The sequence below is a fragment of the Pecten maximus genome, chromosome 6 (genome assembly GCF_902652985.1).
Source record: "Pecten maximus chromosome 6, xPecMax1.1, whole genome shotgun sequence".
NCBI lineage: Eukaryota > Metazoa > Mollusca > Bivalvia > Pectinida > Pectinidae > Pecten > Pecten maximus.
This window is the reverse complement of record NC_047020.1, coordinates 27,867,147-27,891,166: the sequence shown is the minus strand read 5'-3', so window position 1 is coordinate 27,891,166 and position 24,020 is coordinate 27,867,147. Positions and strand designations below refer to the sequence as shown.

At 34.5% G+C, this 24,020-nt stretch overlaps 1 protein-coding gene across 1 annotated transcript in view; it reads right to left on the bottom strand.

Annotated features, from left to right (window-relative positions):
• Nucleotides 1–484: 484 nt before the first annotated feature.
• LOC117330123 overlaps nucleotides 485–24,020 on the bottom strand; it is a 30,076-nt gene continuing 6,540 nt past the window's right edge. Inside the window, exons 3-30 of the mRNA XM_033888341.1 lie at nucleotides 22,632–22,777; nucleotides 22,334–22,445; nucleotides 21,327–21,427; nucleotides 20,711–20,823; nucleotides 20,120–20,262; nucleotides 19,459–19,599; nucleotides 18,386–18,510; nucleotides 17,921–18,060; nucleotides 17,647–17,708; nucleotides 17,390–17,525; nucleotides 16,671–16,970; nucleotides 16,304–16,465; nucleotides 15,714–16,058; nucleotides 10,462–10,731; nucleotides 10,065–10,165; nucleotides 9,031–9,176; nucleotides 8,650–8,761; nucleotides 8,184–8,293; nucleotides 7,898–8,010; nucleotides 7,209–7,351; nucleotides 6,639–6,779; nucleotides 5,920–6,044; nucleotides 5,678–5,820; nucleotides 5,324–5,385; nucleotides 4,951–5,086; nucleotides 4,209–4,502; nucleotides 2,794–2,955; nucleotides 485–2,310 (exon numbers count right to left, since the gene is read on the bottom strand). Of these exons, the coding sequence (XP_033744232.1) occupies nucleotides 2,186–2,310; nucleotides 2,794–2,955; nucleotides 4,209–4,502; nucleotides 4,951–5,086; nucleotides 5,324–5,385; nucleotides 5,678–5,820; nucleotides 5,920–6,044; nucleotides 6,639–6,779; nucleotides 7,209–7,351; nucleotides 7,898–8,010; nucleotides 8,184–8,293; nucleotides 8,650–8,761; nucleotides 9,031–9,176; nucleotides 10,065–10,165; nucleotides 10,462–10,731; nucleotides 15,714–16,058; nucleotides 16,304–16,465; nucleotides 16,671–16,970; nucleotides 17,390–17,525; nucleotides 17,647–17,708; nucleotides 17,921–18,060; nucleotides 18,386–18,510; nucleotides 19,459–19,599; nucleotides 20,120–20,262; nucleotides 20,711–20,823; nucleotides 21,327–21,427; nucleotides 22,334–22,445; nucleotides 22,632–22,777 (4,209 nt within the window). The 3' untranslated portion in view covers nucleotides 485–2,185. The remainder of the gene's footprint in view (nucleotides 2,311–2,793; nucleotides 2,956–4,208; nucleotides 4,503–4,950; nucleotides 5,087–5,323; nucleotides 5,386–5,677; nucleotides 5,821–5,919; nucleotides 6,045–6,638; nucleotides 6,780–7,208; nucleotides 7,352–7,897; nucleotides 8,011–8,183; nucleotides 8,294–8,649; nucleotides 8,762–9,030; nucleotides 9,177–10,064; nucleotides 10,166–10,461; nucleotides 10,732–15,713; nucleotides 16,059–16,303; nucleotides 16,466–16,670; nucleotides 16,971–17,389; nucleotides 17,526–17,646; nucleotides 17,709–17,920; nucleotides 18,061–18,385; nucleotides 18,511–19,458; nucleotides 19,600–20,119; nucleotides 20,263–20,710; nucleotides 20,824–21,326; nucleotides 21,428–22,333; nucleotides 22,446–22,631; nucleotides 22,778–24,020) is intronic.

The following is a 24,020-nucleotide window of genomic DNA, read 5'->3' as shown; positions in this document are numbered from 1 at the left end:
TAATGCGATAGTACGATAAGGTCAAAACCAGCCGTCATACAATTATAATGTCTAGATAATTATTATCATAAATCATAAACGTATCAGACATCAGAGAAAACATTCCTTTAAATTTCTGTCAGATAATACTTGCATACTTTTAAAATGTTCGTTCCATTGATTCTTGTTATATGGAATGTTCTGAATACACTTAGGATTTCTCAGTCAAGGAGATGAATTTTGATTTTGAACATTTACAAGCCAAACTATCATTTTTTTCTTGCTGTTGATAGTTATGTTAGCTAAAATAAAAAACAGTATAATTTTAATGGAACATGTGTTTTGCGGATAAGTTTTATATTTCATGGCCCCTGCAACTACATCGCCCACAATTTACTACCTCAGTTTTGAGAGCAAGCGACGTAGGATCATCAGATGACAAAAAACAAAAGTTAATAACTGACCTACAATGTAGACTACAATTAAAAAAATAATGAACAATTTATTTTCAATCAAACTTTTTATTGCGTAGAAACAAAACAAGATATAGTTCATGTTGTACTTTCGTGGAGTATGGTGGTATATTTTATTAGATTTTCGAAAATATGTATCATCAAGTAAGGTGTAATTTCCATTCAAACGCACGCATTCATTTCAAACTTAATGGTGATAGCTTATGACTATTTAATCAATGTCTTTAAAAAAGTACAGTAGTTATGTCACACTAATCTGGTTATATTCAAAATATACGTAAAGCACCCGATCGGGAAAAAAACCCGATATAGGTGGCGATCTATAAGATAAAGAATATACATCGAATAGAAATACAATGTAGAAATACAATGTAGAAATACAATTAGTAAATACTTGTCCCTTTCTGTAAAAACAGATCGTGGTTGATTAACTTAACTTGAAGATGTTTTCATGCTATGGAGCCATAACGAGAGAAAAAAAAAGATAACAACAATACAAAAGCAAAAAAACAAACAAACAAACAAAATATATATATTTACACTGTATATATATAAATAGAAATTTAAAAAAATGAGTGTACTCTAAATAAATTGCAATGCGGTTTATGATAAGAGTTCTCTCCAATTGTTTGTGTTATAGCTCCACAACATAGATAACCTTATGATTTAATCTACTATTCACGATACCTATATGATATGTACTTTTATTGATGAACACTTTTCTCTTAGAAGTTATTACACCGCTCTATCAGTCAATCAAAAATCATTACAAACGACGAAAACATTTTACGTTATGGATTGATATAATATTTGTTTAAGCCAATAAAAATGCTTATTACAAGAGAAAGATTTATTTATAAATAATATGAAAATAAATACAACAATACACTAATATTTGCATTATATATGTAGCAGCGAAAATGTATATCACAGCTGGAAACCGCGACACGAAAGTACCGTACAAATGGATATATCATTTACATTGTTGATTGATATTATGTATATACAAAAACGGGACCCTTTGTCTTGTCAAAATAAATAGGTTGCTCCTCTGTAATGTATCCATCTGAACAAACTGCCATTTTAGATTTATAAAGAACAAGAACATTTTATTTGAAGTTCATGCTGTATTTAACTGTAAGGGTCAAACGAAATTATGAATTGCTCTGTGGCTGTGTAGAGGCAAAACACGAGGTATTCTCTAAATAAACCGCTAAGCTGTTTATATAAGAAGTACACATCATGCAATTAAGTTTTCGGTCTTTCGCTCACAAGAGCCTCTTTAGATACAGTAGAAATAAGTTACTGAAAAAAGGATTAAACATATAATTGATTAATCTAAATGTTTTATAAATACTGCATGCTTTCTAAAGAATATCAGTTAACGTTGAACACCATATAGTAATGTGAGAAAATATGAGTCTACTGTAACATTGTATCATAAGCAATTTCAAAGACAATCTTGAGTTATGGTAAATAATAAAGTGTTTGTCGTTTAAAGACTCGTGTCCATGATTTAAATGTTGTTACATCTTATTGAAAGTGAGATAATCGGTCGTGTCATTGCCAGCGTTACCATTAGCCGCCTGGAGTAGGACATAACGAGCGCTTAAATTATCATTAGAGGCGGCCTCTTTTTCGTAACGTTGCCAACATACGATCGCTGACAACAAGACCAGAAGGACGACAAGAACACAGATAATGATGATGTACAAAGCTTCCATATCCGACTTCTACTTGTTAGTACACGAGGAAGGGTCTTCACTACTCGATTTTACTTGAGGTATTGAAAAACCGGAACTGAGCTTTAAATCTGGCTGCAGGGAAGAATCTTTCGGTTTATCTGTCTCTGTTGAAACTGTCAATATAAATGAAAACGAATTTGTAAAGTTTAGGTTATTTTTTTTTATAAATATTAAAAGTCAACCCAGAAAAAGGAAGAACAAGGACAATAAGACAGGCACCAGAAGCGACAATAAAACAAATGTCCAAAATCTTAAAACATAAAATTAAAGTCATTTGAACAAAGACCAGTTCAACTCATCAGCTCTAATGATTGGTGTGTGCATATGATAGCTATTCCTCTAAGAGAGTAGACATGCTATGTGGATGTTAAATCTTATTTCAGACATAATATGTTCAAGCTTGCGTATGCAGACGACATTTAACTCCCCTGAAATTGTATATACTAGCTGTTTGAATGTATTTTGTACCTAAGTGTGGTGCCCGATAACATGTGTACATCGTTAAAGTAAGAAAAACAACGGAACATTAATCTTAACAGCAATTGAAATATTGGAGAAAGCCCTAAACAAGATAGTAAGTTCAAAGTTTCACTTACCATTGACAAATGTTGCAAATTCGTCCTGCGGAAAGTTGAAGCTGCCACACGTCGGGAAGTTTTTAGGTGTCGGTGGCATCTCGTCCACGTCTCCGACTTGTAGTACGAGGGCCATCCCTGCTATTTGGTGAATTTCTATATGACAGTGAAAAAACCAGAATCCTGAAACAATAATATTGGTATGAATGAACACATGTAAATAAAACTATGTGGAACAGCAACGGACAGTTCTGGTATCATTTTGTGACATGATGAATCTTTTTGGAAAGTTTATGTTCCAGATTAACGAAATAAGAATCATCAGCATTGGGAATAGGACGAATCAGTTTAACAGTATACAAAACATGGTTCAATAAGATGATTTTATTATATGTAGGGAAAGAATTAACAATAGGCAGCGTTGAGTTCAATACCATTAAAAGCCGCATACTCCCAAATAACCTAAAATTCTAGATGTAAACATTTATTCATGGCAATCCAAGATGCTCATTTACGCTCTCTTAACATCAAAACGACCATTGGACTGAACGTTTGACTGGAGGAACTCGCCGCATCTATTTTTATCGTGATATTTGTCACGGAGCCGAGAACGAGGCTTCAACAACGTACACTACACATAAACTACACACCTGACCGTTATTTACATATCGAGTATAGGTGAACTTGCCGAATAATGCTTTCATTTGAACATAATTATAAGCAAAACATTCTCGTAAAACTGATCAATATAAACAAATACAAAGTGTATACAACTAAATACTTAATAAAAAGATATAGCAATATGCATGCAACAAAACATAGATAAGATTCAGATCGGTGAAGTTGACAATGCTCGAGAAATACGGAAAAAAGTAACCAGCAATCCAATAGACGTCCGGCAAAATCGGAATTCGAGTCTAGTCCTTTTTCTTCTCTTTCTCAGTTCTAACGAATCCATTATTTTCCTAAGGAAATCCTGGGGTTTAGCCGATTCCAGTTCCTTTTACGTTTCTATTTGACAGTATCTGTCTCCGTTTTGGCTGGCACAGCCTTTCGGAGTTCGTTATTTCGTGTTGACTGATAATCCGCGCGTTCAATGTGGGACTGATTTGCAAAGAAACTTGGCCCTAGGTATTATTTTAGAGAATTTCCCGTTATATTTTCATAAATATACACTTTCCCTACATTTTTTTATTCGCGATAATTGTTAGGTATATATTAAGTCTGAGACTGTAAAGCGGTCAAAAAGTAAACATTTTAATCTATTTCTTTGAGATTATGTGGCTTTAAATATATTTTGAAGTGCTAAAAATAGCAATGGTTTCTATTGATATGCATATCAGTATTAATACACTGTACATGTATATAAATGTATATAAAGAAACGGGTGTGTGTACTGCATGGACATCAATAGTTTATCTTCAATCATAACCTACCGGGGTTATTAGCAATCATCCTGATGACAGTGTAACCGTGCCTTGGCACCAGAACCGTGTCTTTAATGGGAGGATCCTTCAAATTAAGTCCGGGAATATTGTCACCTCCCCAAGTATCATTGGACCAAGTTGCGCCGTCGCAAAATATCGAATCACACCGGATGTCATTGTTAAGGCTGACAGCGATTCCAGATGCATTGTACTCGGAGTATGCAACCTTGAGCACGTGGAACGTATGTCCGTGAATGTGCATAGGATGCTGCAGGCCAAGCTCTGTCTCGTTAACTAATGGCCCTGTAAAATAATGTCTGATGTTTTATCAATGGGCCCTTAAAATTGACAAGGTATTTCAATAAGGTAGATGCCAATCTAAAATGAAATAAATATATTAAATAAAAATTTGCGTTTTACATTTATTTATTATTAGTAAAATATAGAAGCTGGAAGTTATCACTCAAGAAAAAATCTTTAACTACGTGGAAATTAACGGGATTTCATTGCATAGTTGAAAGTTGATATTAAATTTTAATTATATTGCTCTTATTCTATAGAATGTGTTATAACACAACATCGCATATCACAATAAAACTCAATTTCAAACTGAACTACTTAAATGATTCATGAAATTCAATTTGAAAGTTTTTACACGTAAGAAGGTAACAATATGGACTTCATTGAATTATACCGTTTTCAAGATAATGAAGATATGTATAGTAAGTAAAGGGCGATACCCTGCACAAACCTGGATTGACCATGATGAACTGGACAGTAGTACCAAGAGCCAGTTTGATGATTTGTGTACAGAAACACACCTCCTCGTAACAGTGGATGTCTGTGCTGTTACAGTTCTCCACGGCTTCACTCATGTTGGGGTATGTCTGCGACCATATCATCTAAGTTATTGTTTTGTCATTTTTACCATACGACACCAATTACTTAGTACAAATACAGGTCATACATATTACTAGGGATCCTTTCCGAACTTTTCAATAAACAAGACAACAATTGATTGTCTGTATAGATCTATGAAAATAGGTATACCTGGGAAATCCTTAGAATTATCTCCCCTTACTTGGATAAATGAGTTACACTTCAGTAGTGCTAACATTACCTACCTGTAAAGCACTGGTTGGTTTGACAAAACTAATCCCGTTTATATGAGCAAAATCTGTAATAGCTACAATGAAAATGTAAAATACATTTAAGCCACAATAATCAATCGTTTCTACACACACATAAATTACCAAAAACATGGTGAATATACCTTTTGATAAAAATAAGTTACATGAAATATTCACTACCATTGTTTAATTATATGGTCAGTAAGTACAGAATAAATTAGCAATACATGTACATACAAGTGCATAATTATCATGTTAAAGTATGAATTAAATCAGGTTACAGAAAAGTGCATATATAAAGTGTGCAGCATACATCTGTTGCGCTGGTGTCTTAGCGAACACACTTACTTTGGAAATGAACACTCAGAAATATCTCCTTAAACGTTCCATCATCCGTGTATTTGGGTACCGAGCGCTCCTCGTGTTCGTGTGGGGATAACCGTAGCTGCGATATTGGCGTGCAGTTTACGTGGACATTGGTCGGGTACTCTCTGAAATGAAATTAAACACTTATGCAATTGATCTATTCACTTTGGCTATTGCTTCTGCATTTTAACATAGACAAGATGTTAGATGCATAATGTACTTACTGGACCATGCAGTTGATATCTGTACACCAATCTGTCTCCGAACACGACTTCCGTTTAGACGTAGGTACTTCTTTTTCTACAGATTCATACTGGACGACACCCCTCACCTGCCCAGCGCCGTTAGCCTAACAGAACAACATTAAATTACCGACGTGTAACGAATTGTAATTAAGCAGCAAAACATGGACATTAATAATCTTTTGTTTCACTCATGACAACTGCTCTGGCATTCAATTAGATCATAAATACCATACAAAAACAGTTCAACGCTTATATTTACATTCCTTTTACTTTTTTTTATTTTTTCAATGCTATAATTCACATTTAGAATTCATAATCCCCGCCTTATCGACAGTCAGTCAGTCGTTGGAACAGCCGGAACATGGTCGCGTGCTTTTGGGCAAACAAAATAGTACATGGACATTTTTTTTAAACTCAATTTTGTTAATCAATTTATTATCAACGTAATGCGCAAATGGTATATTTTTTATAACAAATAATGTAGACAAAATAATTAGTCGTTAAACTTAATTATAAACTATGTTTATTGGATATTGTAGTTCCAGTTTGTGTTGTATTAATACGCTGATAAGTGTAGCGCGTTGGCATTTAAACGTACATCAATGCCAGAGCTCTCAAACAGACTATATGGTGACAATGCCAGACAAATGTAAATACTTATACATAATACAGTAGTATGAACAATAATAATTAAATACCTCGACCCGGAACCAGTAGTTGTCCGGAGTTTCTGTCGTGCGCAGCAGGAAGTCAATCCTCTCTCCAGGAACTGTTGTTATGGAGTCTGTCTCTACTCCTCGTATATCTCGACCGTCTGTCGCTATTAATTCTAACTTGTGCTAGATAATAATATAAGTTATTTATTAATGTCGTGTATTTTACTTTTTAACACGGCGCATATACTTATTTCTGTTTCGACTGGAAATTGAATTTTGATATATAAAAATTGTAGAAATAGTTTCTTTGTTCAATCACAAGCTTAAATGTCCTAAACAATAAGACATGAAAGGTTTTAATGTTAATATTTTCATGAAATCTCGGCTCTTTAATATTCATTAATTTTGGAATTTGTCGCTGCAAATACAGATTTTTCCCCATGTCTTAGTTACTGGTATGTGATTAGACTTCCAATCAGCTGGTGATCGAAGAAATAACAGAGTCCGTTGACGGGATGAGAAGAAACATTTTGATCCTTATTACTCTTCATTAGCACTTTTAATATTTTGTCCTGCATTTTCTAGTTAATTTTACCTTTGATACAGACATACCTGATCTATAGCCACCCGTAGAGGAAAGGCATTCCCCGTGTTGATCAATCGGAACCGGTACGTTTTATTGCTTTTTACTACAAATGTCTCGTACGGTAGATTGGGGTACATCGGGTTGTCGCCAAACTCGGGATAATTGTGCCCTTAAATATAAAACAAAAGGTCCCAGACGTTTTCAACGACCACAATCTTATAACGTTTATTGAATCTGAATCAGGATAATTGTGCCCTTAGCAATCTGTGAAGAACATTCTGCATCCCATTTCAATTTGTTAAATTGATAAAAATAAGAATAAACGGTGTTCTGACGTAGGAGGACATTAGCTTGCCACTTATCATTCAAACATCCTAATTTTACAATTTTGATAACAAGACCTGAATTACACAATTGTTCTTACCTGCTTCAAAACGGTTTTTTTTTATCAGGTTATGTAAAAATTATCTAACAAAACTTTTTTCAAATGATCTGATCAACTGATTATGCTAACGACTAGTCACACTAAATGTTCATATATATATAGTCATGATTGATATTTTGGTTTTCGTTTGATACAGATAATAGGAATGGCTATCTGATACAATTGTTATATGTATCGTTGTTATTGAAACGGATTTAATATTAGAAACTGTTCTATTTTCAGAAAGTTTTCAAGCCTCGTTTGGTCTATACATTTTATAAAGTATCATACCTCTTCCGTTAATAACTCCGGATTGGAACAGCATGAAGCCAGCTAAGCCTCCGTCAGTCTTCAGTAAATCGGAGGCAAAGAAACATCGGGAGTCGTTAGGACCATATGCGTATCTAGGGAAGATTGTTATTAAAAAGCATAACTATTTCCAGGAGTAACTCATACTACTAAATAAAGCAACATCGTTAAATATCTTTATCAGTTTTTATTTCTGGAATTTAAACTAATAAATTCATTACGGATAAGGTAACACGTGACGCAATATATCATTAGATTTAGTACGTACCTGCGAAGATCCCAGACGAAGTGTTCCATTAGTTCTATTGATGACTTGTGGTACCAGTCCTGTATCAGCGCTACAAACTCTTTCTCTGTAGGTTCCTGGTGATCCGACCCCTATCACATGTTGTCATGTTCATCCACAATAGATTTACAAAAAAATTGAAATTATATATTAGTTATTAGTAGGCTCATGAATTAATCACTATAACAGAGAAATGTCTATTGTAGTTAATTACATTTTATTTTCAATATGTCGTAGGTACTAATTTACAGAATTATGTGATGTTGATATAACATTTTATGTTTGCTTGCTGTAACAAGAATATCAAGGTTCCTGTTTGGAAATCATAAAATGACATAAATACAAAAATAAATGCAAAAATCACTGTTTCAGACAGTACCAGGGGAGGCAACTCTTTGTTTTTCTACGTTCTACAGCTACTTTAGAAGTGAGTACCATTTTAGATTACCTTTTTCTTCTTAGGTTTTGGTAGAACAATGAGTGCTCCGGCCAAGCCGTCAGTCCTCTGAACGCTCAGGTGTGAATGGTACCAGTGAGTCCCAACTGGATCCGCAATGAACCTGGCATATCATATAAAGATACAGGTCAAGGGATTATACAAAAGACAGGTGATCACAAGTTTTAGTAGTTAAATAGGTATGTACTTTGTCACCAACACAGAGGTTTTATTATCTGAGAGAGTTTTCGACAATAATATCGGGAATGTATTTTCAAAATGAAAAAATAACAGAGTTAATTGGTGTAGCATGAAACTACTGACAAAAGGAAAAAAACTGGAAACAATACAGTTCCGCCACACGAACAGATGTGGGATTCAAATAATACTTACCTGTAAGTAAATGACTGTCCAGGACTGATTGGACACTGACCGACCATGTCCACACCGTCCATCCATGGCGTCCCCCTCTGATAGAGTCCATGCCAGTGTATAGTCACTCCTTCCATAAGTAGGGCATTTTTAACATGGACGACTACCTGTAGTAAGAATTGATATAACGACATATGAAAAACAGTGCACGTGTTTTCTTATATAGCAAATATAGACTGTTTGACGTGTCGAGTATTTGTTTAGCTGCTTAATGCAGCAGCTACAACAGTGTTTATCTGATGATCCGTTTCCTATAATGTCATTTGTTAAGTGTATATCCTTACAAAGCTACAAACCCTATCGACCTGTATAAAAACACGAAAAATCTATGCATCGAGGCCGAACTCAAAGGATAATCCAGGCAGGTGTTGTTGTTTTTTTTTTATTTTATTTTTTTTTTTTGGAGGAGGGGGGGGGGGGGTATTTTTTATTTATGTATTGTTTATTTTCTTTGGGGGGGGGGGTTGTTTTTAGATGTCAATACATAGTGTTCCATTAGGTTGCTTTCTACTCCATTGATGTCATTTACCTTGAAAATCGAGAACAAATATGTATGATGTCACAAGCCGGATGTAGGTTATATATGTTAATATCAGACCTTCCTAATTATAGTATTGACATCTGTTTAATTATATCTATACTAACTTGGGTTTTTTATGATTATTTTAATATAACAGCTAAAGTTTAAAATCATGTTAGTTCATAAACGTTGTAATTAAAATTTTTGATCTAGAACTACACAATATTTATTTCAAATTTCATGCCATATTCACATGATATAAATAATAATAATAATTATTATTATGATTCGCAATAATAATTATTATTATCAACATTATAATTTGCTTGCATTTTTTACGTTTACAAAATTGCAAAAAAAAAATGTAAAATCTGCTATCTTTAACAATATATCAAGCCATATTTAAAAAAAAATTAGTTGCTACCAGACCGTTGTCATGTTAAATACATAAATACGTTGATATAGGAAGGTTCACCTCTTGTCCTTCATAGACAACCATCGACGGCCCAGGGAACTTGCCATTTACGGTGTACAGTATCTTATAGGAGCCATCACCGGTCAGGGTGTACATTAAATCTGTAACCAGAGGTAACTCATTTAGTTCGTCACTCTTCAATATATAGAACTTGAAAGTTATTAGATATTTCCGAGCTTAGGAATCCATTAAATGATACTAATAAACTTGTAGGGTACACCATTAGCCAATAATAGAAGAAAATAACAACTACATTGTACAAAGCAAATTACAAATAACACAAATATGAATATATGGTAAGGTCACAATTAGAGGCAAACAGGTTTGTGTGTAAGTAAATATTACTCATTTCAAAACACATTTGTCAGAAGGACAACTGTATTTGGGTTCATCTTACCTTCATATGTTGCTTGTTCATACAAATCGCAGTCGAGTCTCTTGTAGAATGAGCCGTTCCTGTAGATGATGGGGTTACCGTCGTCATCATAATCGTGGAATATAACCATCGTCTCTGTATAGTTGATAAGCCAGTGAAATTCACATATTGTTTCATTCTCGCCACAGCTAGGGGTAACATCATGGTCAAACGGAGCAAACCCTAGCACAGAAGATCCAGCCAACACAGCGAGGGCAGTTAACACTGACACTTGGACAGACATTCTTCTTTAAACCGTTACCTTATTTACGTTTTCTGGGCCAGACCTCTCAGATAAATTACACCATTTTGGTGCAAAGATCATTCACGTTACACCGTAAACTATCCTGTTGTTTAGGGCTGTATACCGTCACATGTCTTGCCGATTCGCGTGAACGCGCTTTTGTAGCATTTGTGTAACATTTCATTTGAATTACAGATACCGAACCTGTGTCGATTAAACGCGTGTTGTTTTCCCTCTTTTCATAGAAAGCGTGTTCTGTAACTATATTATATCACTCCATTTTTATATCTCTATCATCCATTACTATGAAAAGAGTTTCGGGATAATTTAATGTTTATATCCACATCCAGGTTAACTATTCTCACCTCGTACTTCGAAGTATTAAAGCATGCGATGTGTTTTGATAGCTGTAGTGGTTTTATGTATTAAACGTTTATTAACCCTAATTTGTAGTAGTGTTTTCTAACATCTGAATTTACAGTTTAGTATCATAGAGTTTAAAAGAATCTTATTCATCAGAGAGTAAAATATAGAGCCTTATTTAATATTTATTATCGGAAGTTAGTTAAACTCTTAATCATCAAACAGGTTGTTTAGAGTTTTAGTGAATCGTTATCATGGGATAGGTAGTATAGATTTTAAGTGAATGTTGATTTTCTGACAATATAGTGTTTTTGTGAGTCCAGATCTTTAATACATATATCTGTTAGGCCCATATTTTATAATCCCCTGTTACAGCGGGTAAAATTTCTTTTAAAATTTCCTGTCATATGCTGTTTATAAATGTAGTATAATCCAATTTGCAACCCGCATTCAAAAATAAATGTGTATGTGAGGAATTGTTTGCTCAATATGTTTACCAAAGGAACACAGATGTTTTTAGTAAATATCTTGTAAGGAGCTGTTTTGTGGCTATTTGTTCATTTTATAGAGAACTTTAACAAATCTGAATTATTTAAGAGTTTACACAGAAATTTATTGAATATTAATTATTGGATGATTTAGCAATTTTCGGACAGTTAGTATAGAGTTTAGTTGACTACAATTGTTTTAACCCTTACATTTTTCTTACATGATTTGTGGACCATTTGCATTATTTGTGAAATGAAAAATTCGCATATGTCTGTCGTTCCTGTATTGCTTATTTTTGGTTTTGAAAGTGATTGAAATAAATAGTTGATTGAAATTTGCTGCCAGAATATTCTGTCTGTACGACGTACAACGTTGATAAATAAAAATAAAACTTTATCTTATTTATTTTACAACAAATGCGAAATAAGTTATATGAGTACCCGGGGAAAAACCACGCGGTTGGCAGGTGACCCCATACCTTTTCACGTCTGATCGGGAAATCGAACCCCGGTCACCTAGGTGAAAGGAAAGTGCGTTACTACTGTACCACCCGATTAATAGAATTTGTAATACGTGCAATGTAGTTTGTGGTATAGAGAAGCTTGAACTTTGACAGATTTCTTCATGAAAATAAATATTATATTTTTTGAAGCAAACCATATTTGATAGAACATGAATACCTAGTTAGTAAAGAGTTTTAATGGATCTCAGTCTTAAATTAGTTGAAGTTAAATCAGATTGTCAGACAGTCAGTATATATAGGGTAGCTGTTAATGATTTGATGCATTTTGTATGTATTGATATATATCTAATTTCTAAATCTATCATAAAACATTACATTATTACATTGGATGAAAAAAACAACATATCTTTAACATGTCTATGTGTAACGTAGCGTAGTATAGGATGGCTAAAATCTTCTCTTTTTTTCTTTTTTTATGTATATAAATCTGAAAACGTTCTACATCTTCTACAGTCTTTGAACCCGTTCACACACCTGACTGTTAACCATGGCACACGAGTGATATCACGCGCTTCGTCGTGGTTGTATAATCGGTTTAGGGAAGTTTTGGATAAATAAGCAGAATATTAATTATCGGACGACCATTATTAAAATTAAAGTTTTTCTGATGAATCTTGATTTTTGGATTGTAACACTGGTGTTTTAGTGAATAAAAATGATTGGACAGTGAAATATATAAACTTGATCTATTTTAAAACAATTACGAAACTTTTTAGATAACGATTGTTTGCCGGGATTGAAGCGCGTGAGAGGTCTTAGTATGGGAGGAAACCGGAGTATCCGGGGAAAACCCACGTGGTCGGGCAGGTGACCCCATACTTTTTTACGTCCCATCGAGGAATCGGACCCCAGCCCCAGGCGACGGGCAAGTGCGTTACCACTATGCCACTCGACCACCCAATGGAGAGTTTGTATATAGTTTTAGTGAATCATAATTAGCGAAGAGTTAATAAAGAGTTGTGATGTATTTTAATTAAAGTCGAAGTTAAATCAGATTATCAGACAGTCACTTTATAGGGTAGCTGTTAATGTTTCGATTCATTTTGTATGTATTGACATATATTAAATTTGTAAATATATCATAAAACATTACATTATTACATTAGATGAAAAATAAATTTAGCATGTCTATGTGTAGCAAATAAGCCTTTTTGATTTTTTTTTAAATCTGAAAACGTTCTACATCTTCTACGGTCTGAACCCGTCGGCTCACCTGATTGTAGGCCATATTACACTTGTGATATCACGCGCTCCGTCATTGTTGTATAGAGCTTTAGTGAACACTAATTATTGGAAAGGATGGGTAGAGGTTAAGTGCATTTTAGGTTTTGGATAGTTAAAAAGATTTTGGTGAATTATTATTATCGGATGAATATTAAAGATTTTTTTAAGTGAAACTTAATTTTCGGACATTATTCATAATATTTTAGTGAATTTAAATTATCGGATAGTTAAATAAATAAACTTTATTTATTTTACAACAATTACGAAACATGTTCTGTCAACTTTAAATTGGATAGCGATTGGAAATTTGAGTACACAGGGAAAACCCACGTGGTTGAACAGGTGACCTCATAACTTTCCACGTCCGATCGGGAATTGAACCCGGCCGCCTAGGTGACAGGCAAGTGCGTAACCACTATACCATCCCGAACAACCTATGGAGAGTTTGTATAGGGTTTTAGTGAATCGTAATTAGCGGAGCATTGATAAAGAGCAGTAGTGCATTTTAGTTAAAGTCGAAGTTAAAGCAGATTGTCAGACATTCGGTATATTTTGGATAGCAGTTAATGTTTTTTATGCATTTTGTATGTATTGATATATCAAATCTGTTAATTAATCATAAAATATTACATTATGATATTAGATGAGAAACCATATTTAACATGTCTATGCTTAGCGTTTATAGATGTTTTAAATTCTCTTTGATTATTTTTAAAATCTAAAAACGTTCTACATCTTCTACAGTCCTTGAACCCGTCGGCTCACCTGACTGTTAACAATGATACACTAGTGATATCACGCGCTCCGTCATTGGTGTATAGAGTTTTAAGTGAATCTTAAGTTTTGCACTGAGAGGAACATATGCATATGCTACTTGATGGAAAATATGATACGAAAGCTCTACTGAATATGATTTGTCTGTTGTGATGATGATGACCATGATGATGATGAAAATGATGATGATATTATGATAAGATTATGATGATAAGATTGTGATGATTAGTATGATGATGAGAATATGATGTTGATGAAGATACTATGTTAATGAGATGATTATGATATTATGATTATAATGTTGATTGTGATGATGATGAGATCATGATGACTGTATGATTATGAGATAATGATGATAATTAGTAGGATGATGATATTATGAAGATAGGATGATGATGATGATGATGATGATGATGCTATGAAGATTAGTTTGATGATAAGATGATGGTTATGATTAGTTTGATAATGTAATGATGATATGATAATATTATGAAGAGATGATGATAATGATGATGATGATGATGATGATTAAAGACATAGTTTGTGATGATGGTGAAAATGATAGTGTGAAAAACAACCGATTGGAATCGATGTATGTATGTGTGTGTGATTATTAATGTATTTATGTATTAAAAATGCCTTAAAAATTAAAAATTAAAAAAAAATGATTTGTCTGTTAAAAAGTCTTTTGTGTTATGATACATAATTATATTATCAATCTTATTATTCCCAACGACAAGTTTACATGCACCAAGTTCTTCAGCAACCTACATAGCCAAAATCACACGTAACTACATTCACCTTGAGTATTAATTGCCCCTGATCTGTATGTACCTCACAGTTTGTTTTAGAATGTGCTAATACCGATGTAATTTTTGTACAATCCTTTGTGATAACAGGTGGTAGATATTGCTGGTTGATTGTTTAGCCCCCTAGATTCCTCATAACCTGCTTGTCACGTTTTAATTTAATTGCTTAATGACACGGTTCAGAATATAAGTACACAAGCATATAACATTAGATAGAAATCCAATGTTGACAATCATTAAGTCAGATAACTTCATGGGTCATTTGCGCCTCCGATCCTGATTTTGATATTTCTTTTTGAGTGTTTTGGTCGCCTAGTAAAATCACGTTTGGCCCTCAGCATCACCAATAAGTCACGTGACAAAACAACTGTATGGCGCTGTTTAATTCTGTTCTACTCTATGTCATTACATGCTGTACCTTACGTGACTTTTGTACTGTCCTTTGATTAATGACAATGTTGATATTATATCCATACAGATAATCCCATTTACAGCCTTAACACAAATGTAGTAAAACAGAAATATGTAGATCAGCCACAATTTTATTGCAAAAACATTTTTACTTGATTAGGATAAGTACATGAACATCTATTTACTTGAAAAACAGACTACAACAGTGTTTTATTTCTCGACATGAGTGAACTATGACAAAAAAGCTTGTCTGACTCACAAGAAAACTGTAACGAAACTTCAAAAAAGTGAACTGAAATGACTACTAAAATCCTTCATATATTGATTTTTTTAAGTATTGGTTATAATAATTTGTAAGCTTTATATTAACATATGATTGTTTGTCCTTTTTGTCAAATTTTCCGAAAGGTTAGGTATGTTGCCGACTGTCTGTTGCCCATGCACGAATTGATGAGATTATCTTTATCACTCACTGGCTGGCTGTACGTCACACTTACATCGTTACTATACTTGTTGATTAAACGTTTCTTTTCCATGATTTGCCAAACCAAGCACAGTCCGGTTGCTATGGCAGTAACTACTAGTGCACATATTGCGATGACGTAGACAGTCTTCGTGTCATTGTCATCTGGGACTGAATTAACACATCCTGGAACACTTTGAACGTTGTCAAGTTCAGGTTTGTCTCTGACGAGAGAAGAAGCGCTGTTCAGTACTTTGGTGTTTTTGGACGTCTTTGACGCTGAAAAATATAACGAACATACAAGTTTTAAATATTGGTTTGATTTTACATTTCAAACTTTTCTCCTGTGATCATAATAAAAATCAAAGTGTGACGTATATGTTTATTGTGATATCGAAACATTCTTAACATGTTATTTAAATCTTATTAATACATACCCCATATCATATTGTGTTTATTTTAAATATAAAGGACCATATCATGAGTTAATATATACAGTCATTACGTTTTGACAAGAAACGCACTTTTAATGATTTCGTCGAACTCCTCTTTTGGGAATTTGAAGTTGCCACAAGTCGGGAAGTTTTTAGGTGTAGGTGGCATCTCGTCCACGTCTCCGACTTGTAGTATAAGGGCCATGCCTGTGATCTGGTGAATCTCTATATGACAATGCATGAACCAGAAACCTAAAACAGACAAAGTCATAAGCATAACTCTTTCATAATAAATAAATTCTGTACATTCACATGAAAGGCTAAATGAGTTAGTTTCGCAGTTTTTTTTTATGACAATATCTTATTGTAAGGATAAATGCCAATGCATCTTTGTTGAGTTTTTATTTGATAAACCTGTTCCAAACGGATTTAGGAGAATTGTGATTGCTGATCGTACCAGGATTGTCAGCCTTCATCCTAATGACTGTGTATCCATGTCTTGGTAGAAGTACAGTGTCCTTGATAGGTGGGTTCACAAGGTTTAACCCTGGAATGTTATCACCTCCCCAGGATTCGTTTTTCCACTTTGGTCGGTCACACCAAACCTTAGTCTCACACTCGATATCTTCATTCATCCCGAGGGACTCGCCCGAGGATAGGTTGTAATGGGAGTAAGCCACCTTCAGTACGTGGAAATCGTGTCCGTGTATGTGGGTCGGATGTTGTAGTCCAAGAATGGGCACATTCACGAAAGGTCCTGAAAATAAACAGGGCGATCGTAGGAATGTATTAGTATGACGCAAATGTTTGTATCGTACAACACAACCGATCTCAGTCTATAGAATAAGAAGTACTATTATTTATATATATATTCATGATATATGCTAGGATGGTCGTGTGTCGCGTAGTCACACACTCGCATGTTACCTAAGCGTTGGGGGATCGATTCGATTGTTTTCCGTTTCGACCTACAGTAGCCCCCTCGCGCGTTTCCATCGTGGCCAACAAGTGTTGTTGATAGGTTTTATATACATTGTTACGCCATTCTTATTAAAATAATAAAGTTCACATGATAAGGAAAAACGGAATAAGCATTTTAGACAATGATGATTATCACAAAATGAAGTGAATATATATACAAACTTATTATGTACTTTGAAAGAATACGAGCCTTACCTGGAGCTACTAGGACAAACTGCAAGGTGGTTCCGAGTTTAACCTTGATGATGTGGGTACAGAAACAGACCTCACCTACACACTTAATGTCTGTTTTGTTACATGATTCCGTCGCATTTTCAATGTCGGGGTATGTCTGAAACAGCATGGACAACCCAGTATAGAGAAATACTTGATACCAATGCTATACAATTAATGTGATCAATTATGCTAATAAATAAAACAGGAAATACCATCTGGTACATCCAGTGACCTACCTGCAAAGGAGAAGACGGTTTGACGAAGCTCTTCCCGTTCATAACAGCAATAGGCATCAGTGCTTAACATAAAAAATGGAACCACATCGTTAGTGTGTTCTTTGCGATATAAGTAAATACATATATATCATGTACATGTTTACAACACGCTTTGGTATGTTGAATTATATATTATCAATAAATGTAAGTACTTAACTCTGACTTGTGTACATATTTTAATTATCTATACTTATTTTATATACTTGTTTTATATATACATGTAAAAAAAACTCACTTTTGTACCGATTGGTGAGCATGATTTCGACGAATGTGCCATCGTCTGTGTACTTTGGCACTTGTCTTTTGTCCTGTCGTGTGTCCAGTTTCAGTTCGTGTAGCGGTGTACAGGTCAGATTGTAGTCCGGAGGGAACACTCTGTAATTTATAAATGATAGGGTTCATTTTCAAATATTTGTAACGTTGAATTTTTGTTGTTGATCAGTTTTAAAATTATATTCTTTTAAATCAGCAATGCTTAAACTCATATCAAAATTATACAAGAGAATATCAAGGTAAAAAAGTCTCGTTTTTCATTGAGGACACCCTTCACGTTAATTGCTCGGTCTAAAAAGGCCACGTTCTCTAACTGAGAACAGAGGCAATGAAAACTAGTGTAATGTCCCGGATCATGGATAAACACTCGCCCTACTGTAAATGGTACTAATTAATGAGATAAAGATGACGATTATAGAGAACTCACTGATTCATACAATTGACAGCCAAACATTCGTCGTTGCCAGAACAGTTCTTCCTTACGGAGTTGGGAATGTCGGCTGGTACGGTCTCATACTTTAGGACACCTCTTATTTGCCCAGCACCATTCGCCTGTTTAATGTCATAAAAAGAGTATGTATCGTATAAAGTGGAAAGATTTTTAGAAAATCCCATAATGTACAGGATATCTGAATTTAAACACATTTAGCGAATTAGCACACTTGTCATAGAAAACAAGGTTCTGAACGTTCAATTAGTAAAACCATGATTTAGCAGAAAGCCTCAAAAACAAAATAGGATTATATATAAGTGTATAGTACTCCTCACGTTTTGAATTCGAAAATATATATGGTTATACATATATGTGATTATAAGTCATGCATGGTGTGTTAAAAGGTTTGCAGTCTATTTAAAGTATACAGAGGTTAGATCAAGGATACGGTTAATATTATGTATATTTAGGTGAAGTTTGCCACCATGATGTTTATCATATGCTAAACGTATTTTATATGACTTTATATGCAGTTGTTTCCTTCCTAAACTTATATCCTTTGTGCAAATATTTATCGAGTCTCTGATTTGCTACAGGAGATACATACAAATGAAACATTAAACGATACTTAATGTGTAAGATTTTGTTATTAACGCTCTAAATGCTGACAGATATTCGCTTTGTGACAACACATGATATAGGTCCTACATTTGAAGTATATTTAGATCAGACAATCTGTTTAGTTAATGTGTTTGTTGTTTAATTTCATTTTGGTCTTATCTGGATCTAGGCTGAAACAGGCTTTGTCCGATTCCGGGTTTTTGAATTGTGTAGACTGCAAGTTTAAGGTCACGTGACCACAATGCAAAAATTTGTAAAAAGTGAGGTATTATCTTGTTTTGAGAACAAAATAGTTACCCTTCTCCTCCCCTACCATCTTAATCCTCTATATTTCTTAAAGCTGTTGATTTATAATTAATGTAGTATACACACTAGGGTTCTTTAAGAATATTTCTGGGACGGGATCGGATTAGTTTTGAATTGTTCATTACAGGTGAGTTTCTGACCTCGACTCGGAACCAATAATTGCCCGGGGTTTCCGACGTGCGCAGCAGGAAGTCAAATCTCTCTCCCGGTGTAGTTACGATAAAGTCCAACTTTTTCCCCCGAACGCCATGGCCGTCGGTTGAGATCACTTCCAGTTGATGCTATAAGTACTCGATATTATAATTCTCTCGCTTATGATTATTATTACAACAAAATAAATTACTTTTATGTCTCACGAGATATATATTTACAATATCGTATTTATTGTCAGATTTCAAAGACAAAGAATCAGAGAGTGTGATTTAAAATAACAAAATTGATATATTTGTTTCTCTCAAAAATTTAAAGTGTGCTGATAATACATACTGTAAAACAATTAAATTTGGCGAATACTTATTTTTTCAGACATCTTCACGAATATATTATTTCGCGAACGCTGATCTAGATACGAGCTATAACAGTCATGAATCCTATATCGGTTACCGATAGCCTGGTCATCATCCCAAAGTTTTATTTTCTTACAAATAATCACGAAAGATTTGAAATGGCGATTGACTCTCCTCACGTTTTAACGCGGAAATAAATCCCACGCGAAATATAAATAATTTACAGTACTACAAAGTACTATTGCATAGATTACAAGGAGTTATGATATATACTATAGTCGTTATAAATAATTACCTGGTCGACAGATATAATTAGTGTGAAGGCGTTAGCGCTATTGATCACGCGGAACCGATAAGTCTTGTTACTCTTGACGACGAACGTCTCGTAAGGTAGTTTGGGCAGCTTCGGTACATCACCCCAATCGGGATAATAGTGGCCTGAAAAAATATTTGAACTCGTTATTTCACTTTGTCTTCACTGTAGTGGTACAATACACAGTAGTTTAAGTTTTTTAAGAAGTTCTCTTGGTGTTACTTCTAATGCCTAAACACTAATATATTTCATATTTATTTTGACACACTGCAATTACGATAAGCAATAGCAAAGTAAATGGCTACTTGTTGAACATAGATTACGTCATATTTTAATAGAATCAATGACTTAATTAATATATTCTTATTCTTATTATTCTTAATACCATAGATTAATAATATTGAAAACAAAAATTAATCCGATTGCATGTTCAAGGGGGTGTCCCAAGGTACCGCAAGTGCATTTTCACTGTTACTGTCGGCTTCACTCCGATAATAAGCATTTAAATCTCGATTTAACACACTAACGACCAAGTCCCTTCAGCAAGCTATTAAGTTTCAGTTTTTAACGTACCTCTGCCATTGATGATGCCGCTTTCAAACAGCATAAACCCCGTGAATCCCAAGTCCGACTTTCTTATTTCAGACGAAATGAAACAGCGAGGATCATCCAGGCCAAACGAATATCTAAAAATTGATGAATTTTTATATTCAATTGATATTTTAAGTGCCGATAGTAATTGTCTCGTTTGATTTCAATTTAGAACAAATGCCGAAATGATTGATATGTTATTAGGATCTTTGTTTACACGCGATGCGTCATTGTGGTGTACAAACTATCGGCATGTCCTGCATAGTATTTTGCCAATCGAAATGTATTGCGGAATATTACTCAAGGTTTAAACACTAATTCTAATCGTCTTGATGAAAGAATATGCAGGGAAATGTAGTGTAGTTAGGGATAAATTGTAACGTGTACGTAATGTACGCAGTTTGCTTCAACTCCTGCATGTTTTTTCAAATGCGATTTAACATTAAATGAAAGATATATCTTATGTGAGCTGTTATTCTAAACTGTACGCAACAATAATGCGTTAACACGTCTGATAAGGACGGTAGTCTGGTATGTTATGTTTACTTACTAACTCACTTGTTTTCTATATTCTTTTACCTGCATTGATTACACATACCTTCGAAGATCCCATTGAAATAGTTTCAGCAGCTCGACAGAGGGGAAGGTGTACCAGTCCTGGGTCAGCACCACGAACTCCTTTTCAATAGGTTCATCGTCCTTGATAGTAAACCAACAGCGCTAACACATAATTATGAAACCCTACCATCAAAGACGGCGATAGGTACCGAAATGTCGTGGAACCAAGAGCGATAGATGTATGGATGTTAGAGGAGGATGTTAAAATGATAAACTTTCTCCCATTAGATTAGGGTTGGAATTTGAGTATTTGCCATAAAGGTTAGTTTGTTCAGCTGCCAAATTGACAGACATACTGTTTATCAGTTTAAGATTCTCCTTTTGGTTGAGATGTGTGCACACCTGACCAAGGTAAGAGATCAAGAAATCTCACACCGATAAAAGTTCGGACACACCTGTCCAAGATAAGGGATTAATAGAATCTTTAACCCCCTTGGGGCTGAGACAGGAGGTTCTCATACCCTGGACAGGGATATCCGCAGTTTTACCGGGGTGAGATTTTCTTATCTCACCCTAGGGAAAAGACAAGCTACATGTGCTCTTCTCACGTTCTCAACAATTGTATTTCGTCACGTCACCCCCATGGCAGTGAGACAGGGGAATCCCAACCCTCGGGGTAAGATAGTTAAGCTGCCAAACACGAGTCTTGCCCAGGGTTTAAGATTTTAAAATCTAACAACGGTTAAAGTGTGAGAAGTAAATCACACACAAGTAAAAGTGTGTAATACATCTGTCCAGGAAAAGAGATTAAAAAAATCTCACACCATTAAATAAGTGTGGCCACACCTCTCCGGGGTCAGAGAATCCTAATGCTATGCATGACATTTTTAAATACATGTAGTTATAATATAAGGTTACTTGCAACCTAAGCTAATTGTATACATATCTATATGACATCGTTTAATCAGGCGAAAGAAACAAAATAATGCTGGCGTTCCTTATCTTTCCTCTAATCAGTGTAATATACAAACGACACTGGAGACCTACCGTTTTATCACTCGGCCGAGGTAGTACAATGAGTGCTCCGGCAAGACCGTCTGTTCTTTGGACCCCCAAATGGGAGTGGTACCAGTGTGTTCCAGCTGGCTCCGCAATAAACCTAATCGTGAGTATGGACAATCGAAAAGATGACTTAAAAACTGATAGCTGAATCACCTCTTTTCATTCAGAATATTGATTATGTGTAGGCTGTAAAGGCAGTCGCCAATTGATGAATTAGCAAAGATATTATTTGACATAAATGGTTATGTGTCTAATGTATAGTAAAAAGAAGTATATTTATTACCTGTAAGTAAACGACTGTCCAGGGCTGATTGGACACTGGCTGATCATGTCCACTCCGTCCATCCACGGCGTCCCCCTCTGATAGAGTCCGTGCCAGTGGATAGTTAGTCCCTCCATGACTAGGTCATTTTTCACATTGACGACCACCTTTTAACAGGTATGCATCATTTCAAATTCCTTCGTATAAGGTCATACATTGATTGATATCCTGATTTTTCTCTTATTGCTGAATATGTGTCCTGTGTTTAGTGTTGAACGGTTTCTTTAATGCCTTTTTTGTTAAAATAATGTATATCTATTGTATACAATTTATCAATTCTTCTGCTTCTTATAAATTTGACTATTGTTTATTTAACAAAAATAAAAACCCTCATTAATTGTTTTATATAATTGTTTTTGCTTTAATACAAATACTGTATAGTATATACTGAAGCATTCTTATGTCTTTCACATTACATCATTTTTTCGTTGGAATCTACGTTAATTAACTCCTCTCTGGCAATTTCTATTTCTAGTTTACATGGAATACTGGCTTCATCGGGGATTGCTATTACTATCATACTGTCTGACCAATTGGGCCGCCTCATGACCATTAAATAAACCTGATAGTGTATACACAATAGTTATATAGTATTGCATACACAAGGAACAGGAAGGGATAAGAGGATCAGGAATAGTTAACCTCACACTAACATATGTTATCTGTATACCTTTATGAAGAGGATAAGGAATAGTTAACCTCTCACTAACATAGGTTATTTGTCTACCTTATGAAGAGGAAAAGCAATAGTTAACTTCTCACTAACATTGGTATTACGTCTACCTTTATGAAGAGGACAAGGAATAGTTAACTTCTCACTAACATTGGTTTTACGTCCACCTTTATGAAGAGGACAAGAAATAGTTAACTTCTCACTAACATTGGTTTTACGTCTACCTGTATGAAGAGGACTAGGAATAGTTAACCTCCCACTAACATAGGTTATCCACTTATCCGTCTAACTTTATGAAGAGGACAAGGAATAGTTAACCTTCCACTAACATAGGTTATTTGTCAACCTTTATGAAGAGGACAAGGAATAGTTAACCTCTCACTAACATAGGTTATTTATCAACCTTTATTGAGAAGACAAGGAATAGTTAACCTCTCACTAACATAGGTTATCCGTCTACCTTTATTGAGAAGACAAGGAATAGTTAACCTCACACTAACATAGGTTATCTGTCTACCTTTATTAAGATGATAAGAAATAGTTAACCTCTCAATAACATAGGTTATCTGTCTACCTTTATTAAGATGATAAGAAATAGTTAACCTCTCAATAACATAGGTTATCCGTCTATCTTTATTGAGAAGACAAGGAATAGTTAACCTCACACTAACATAGGT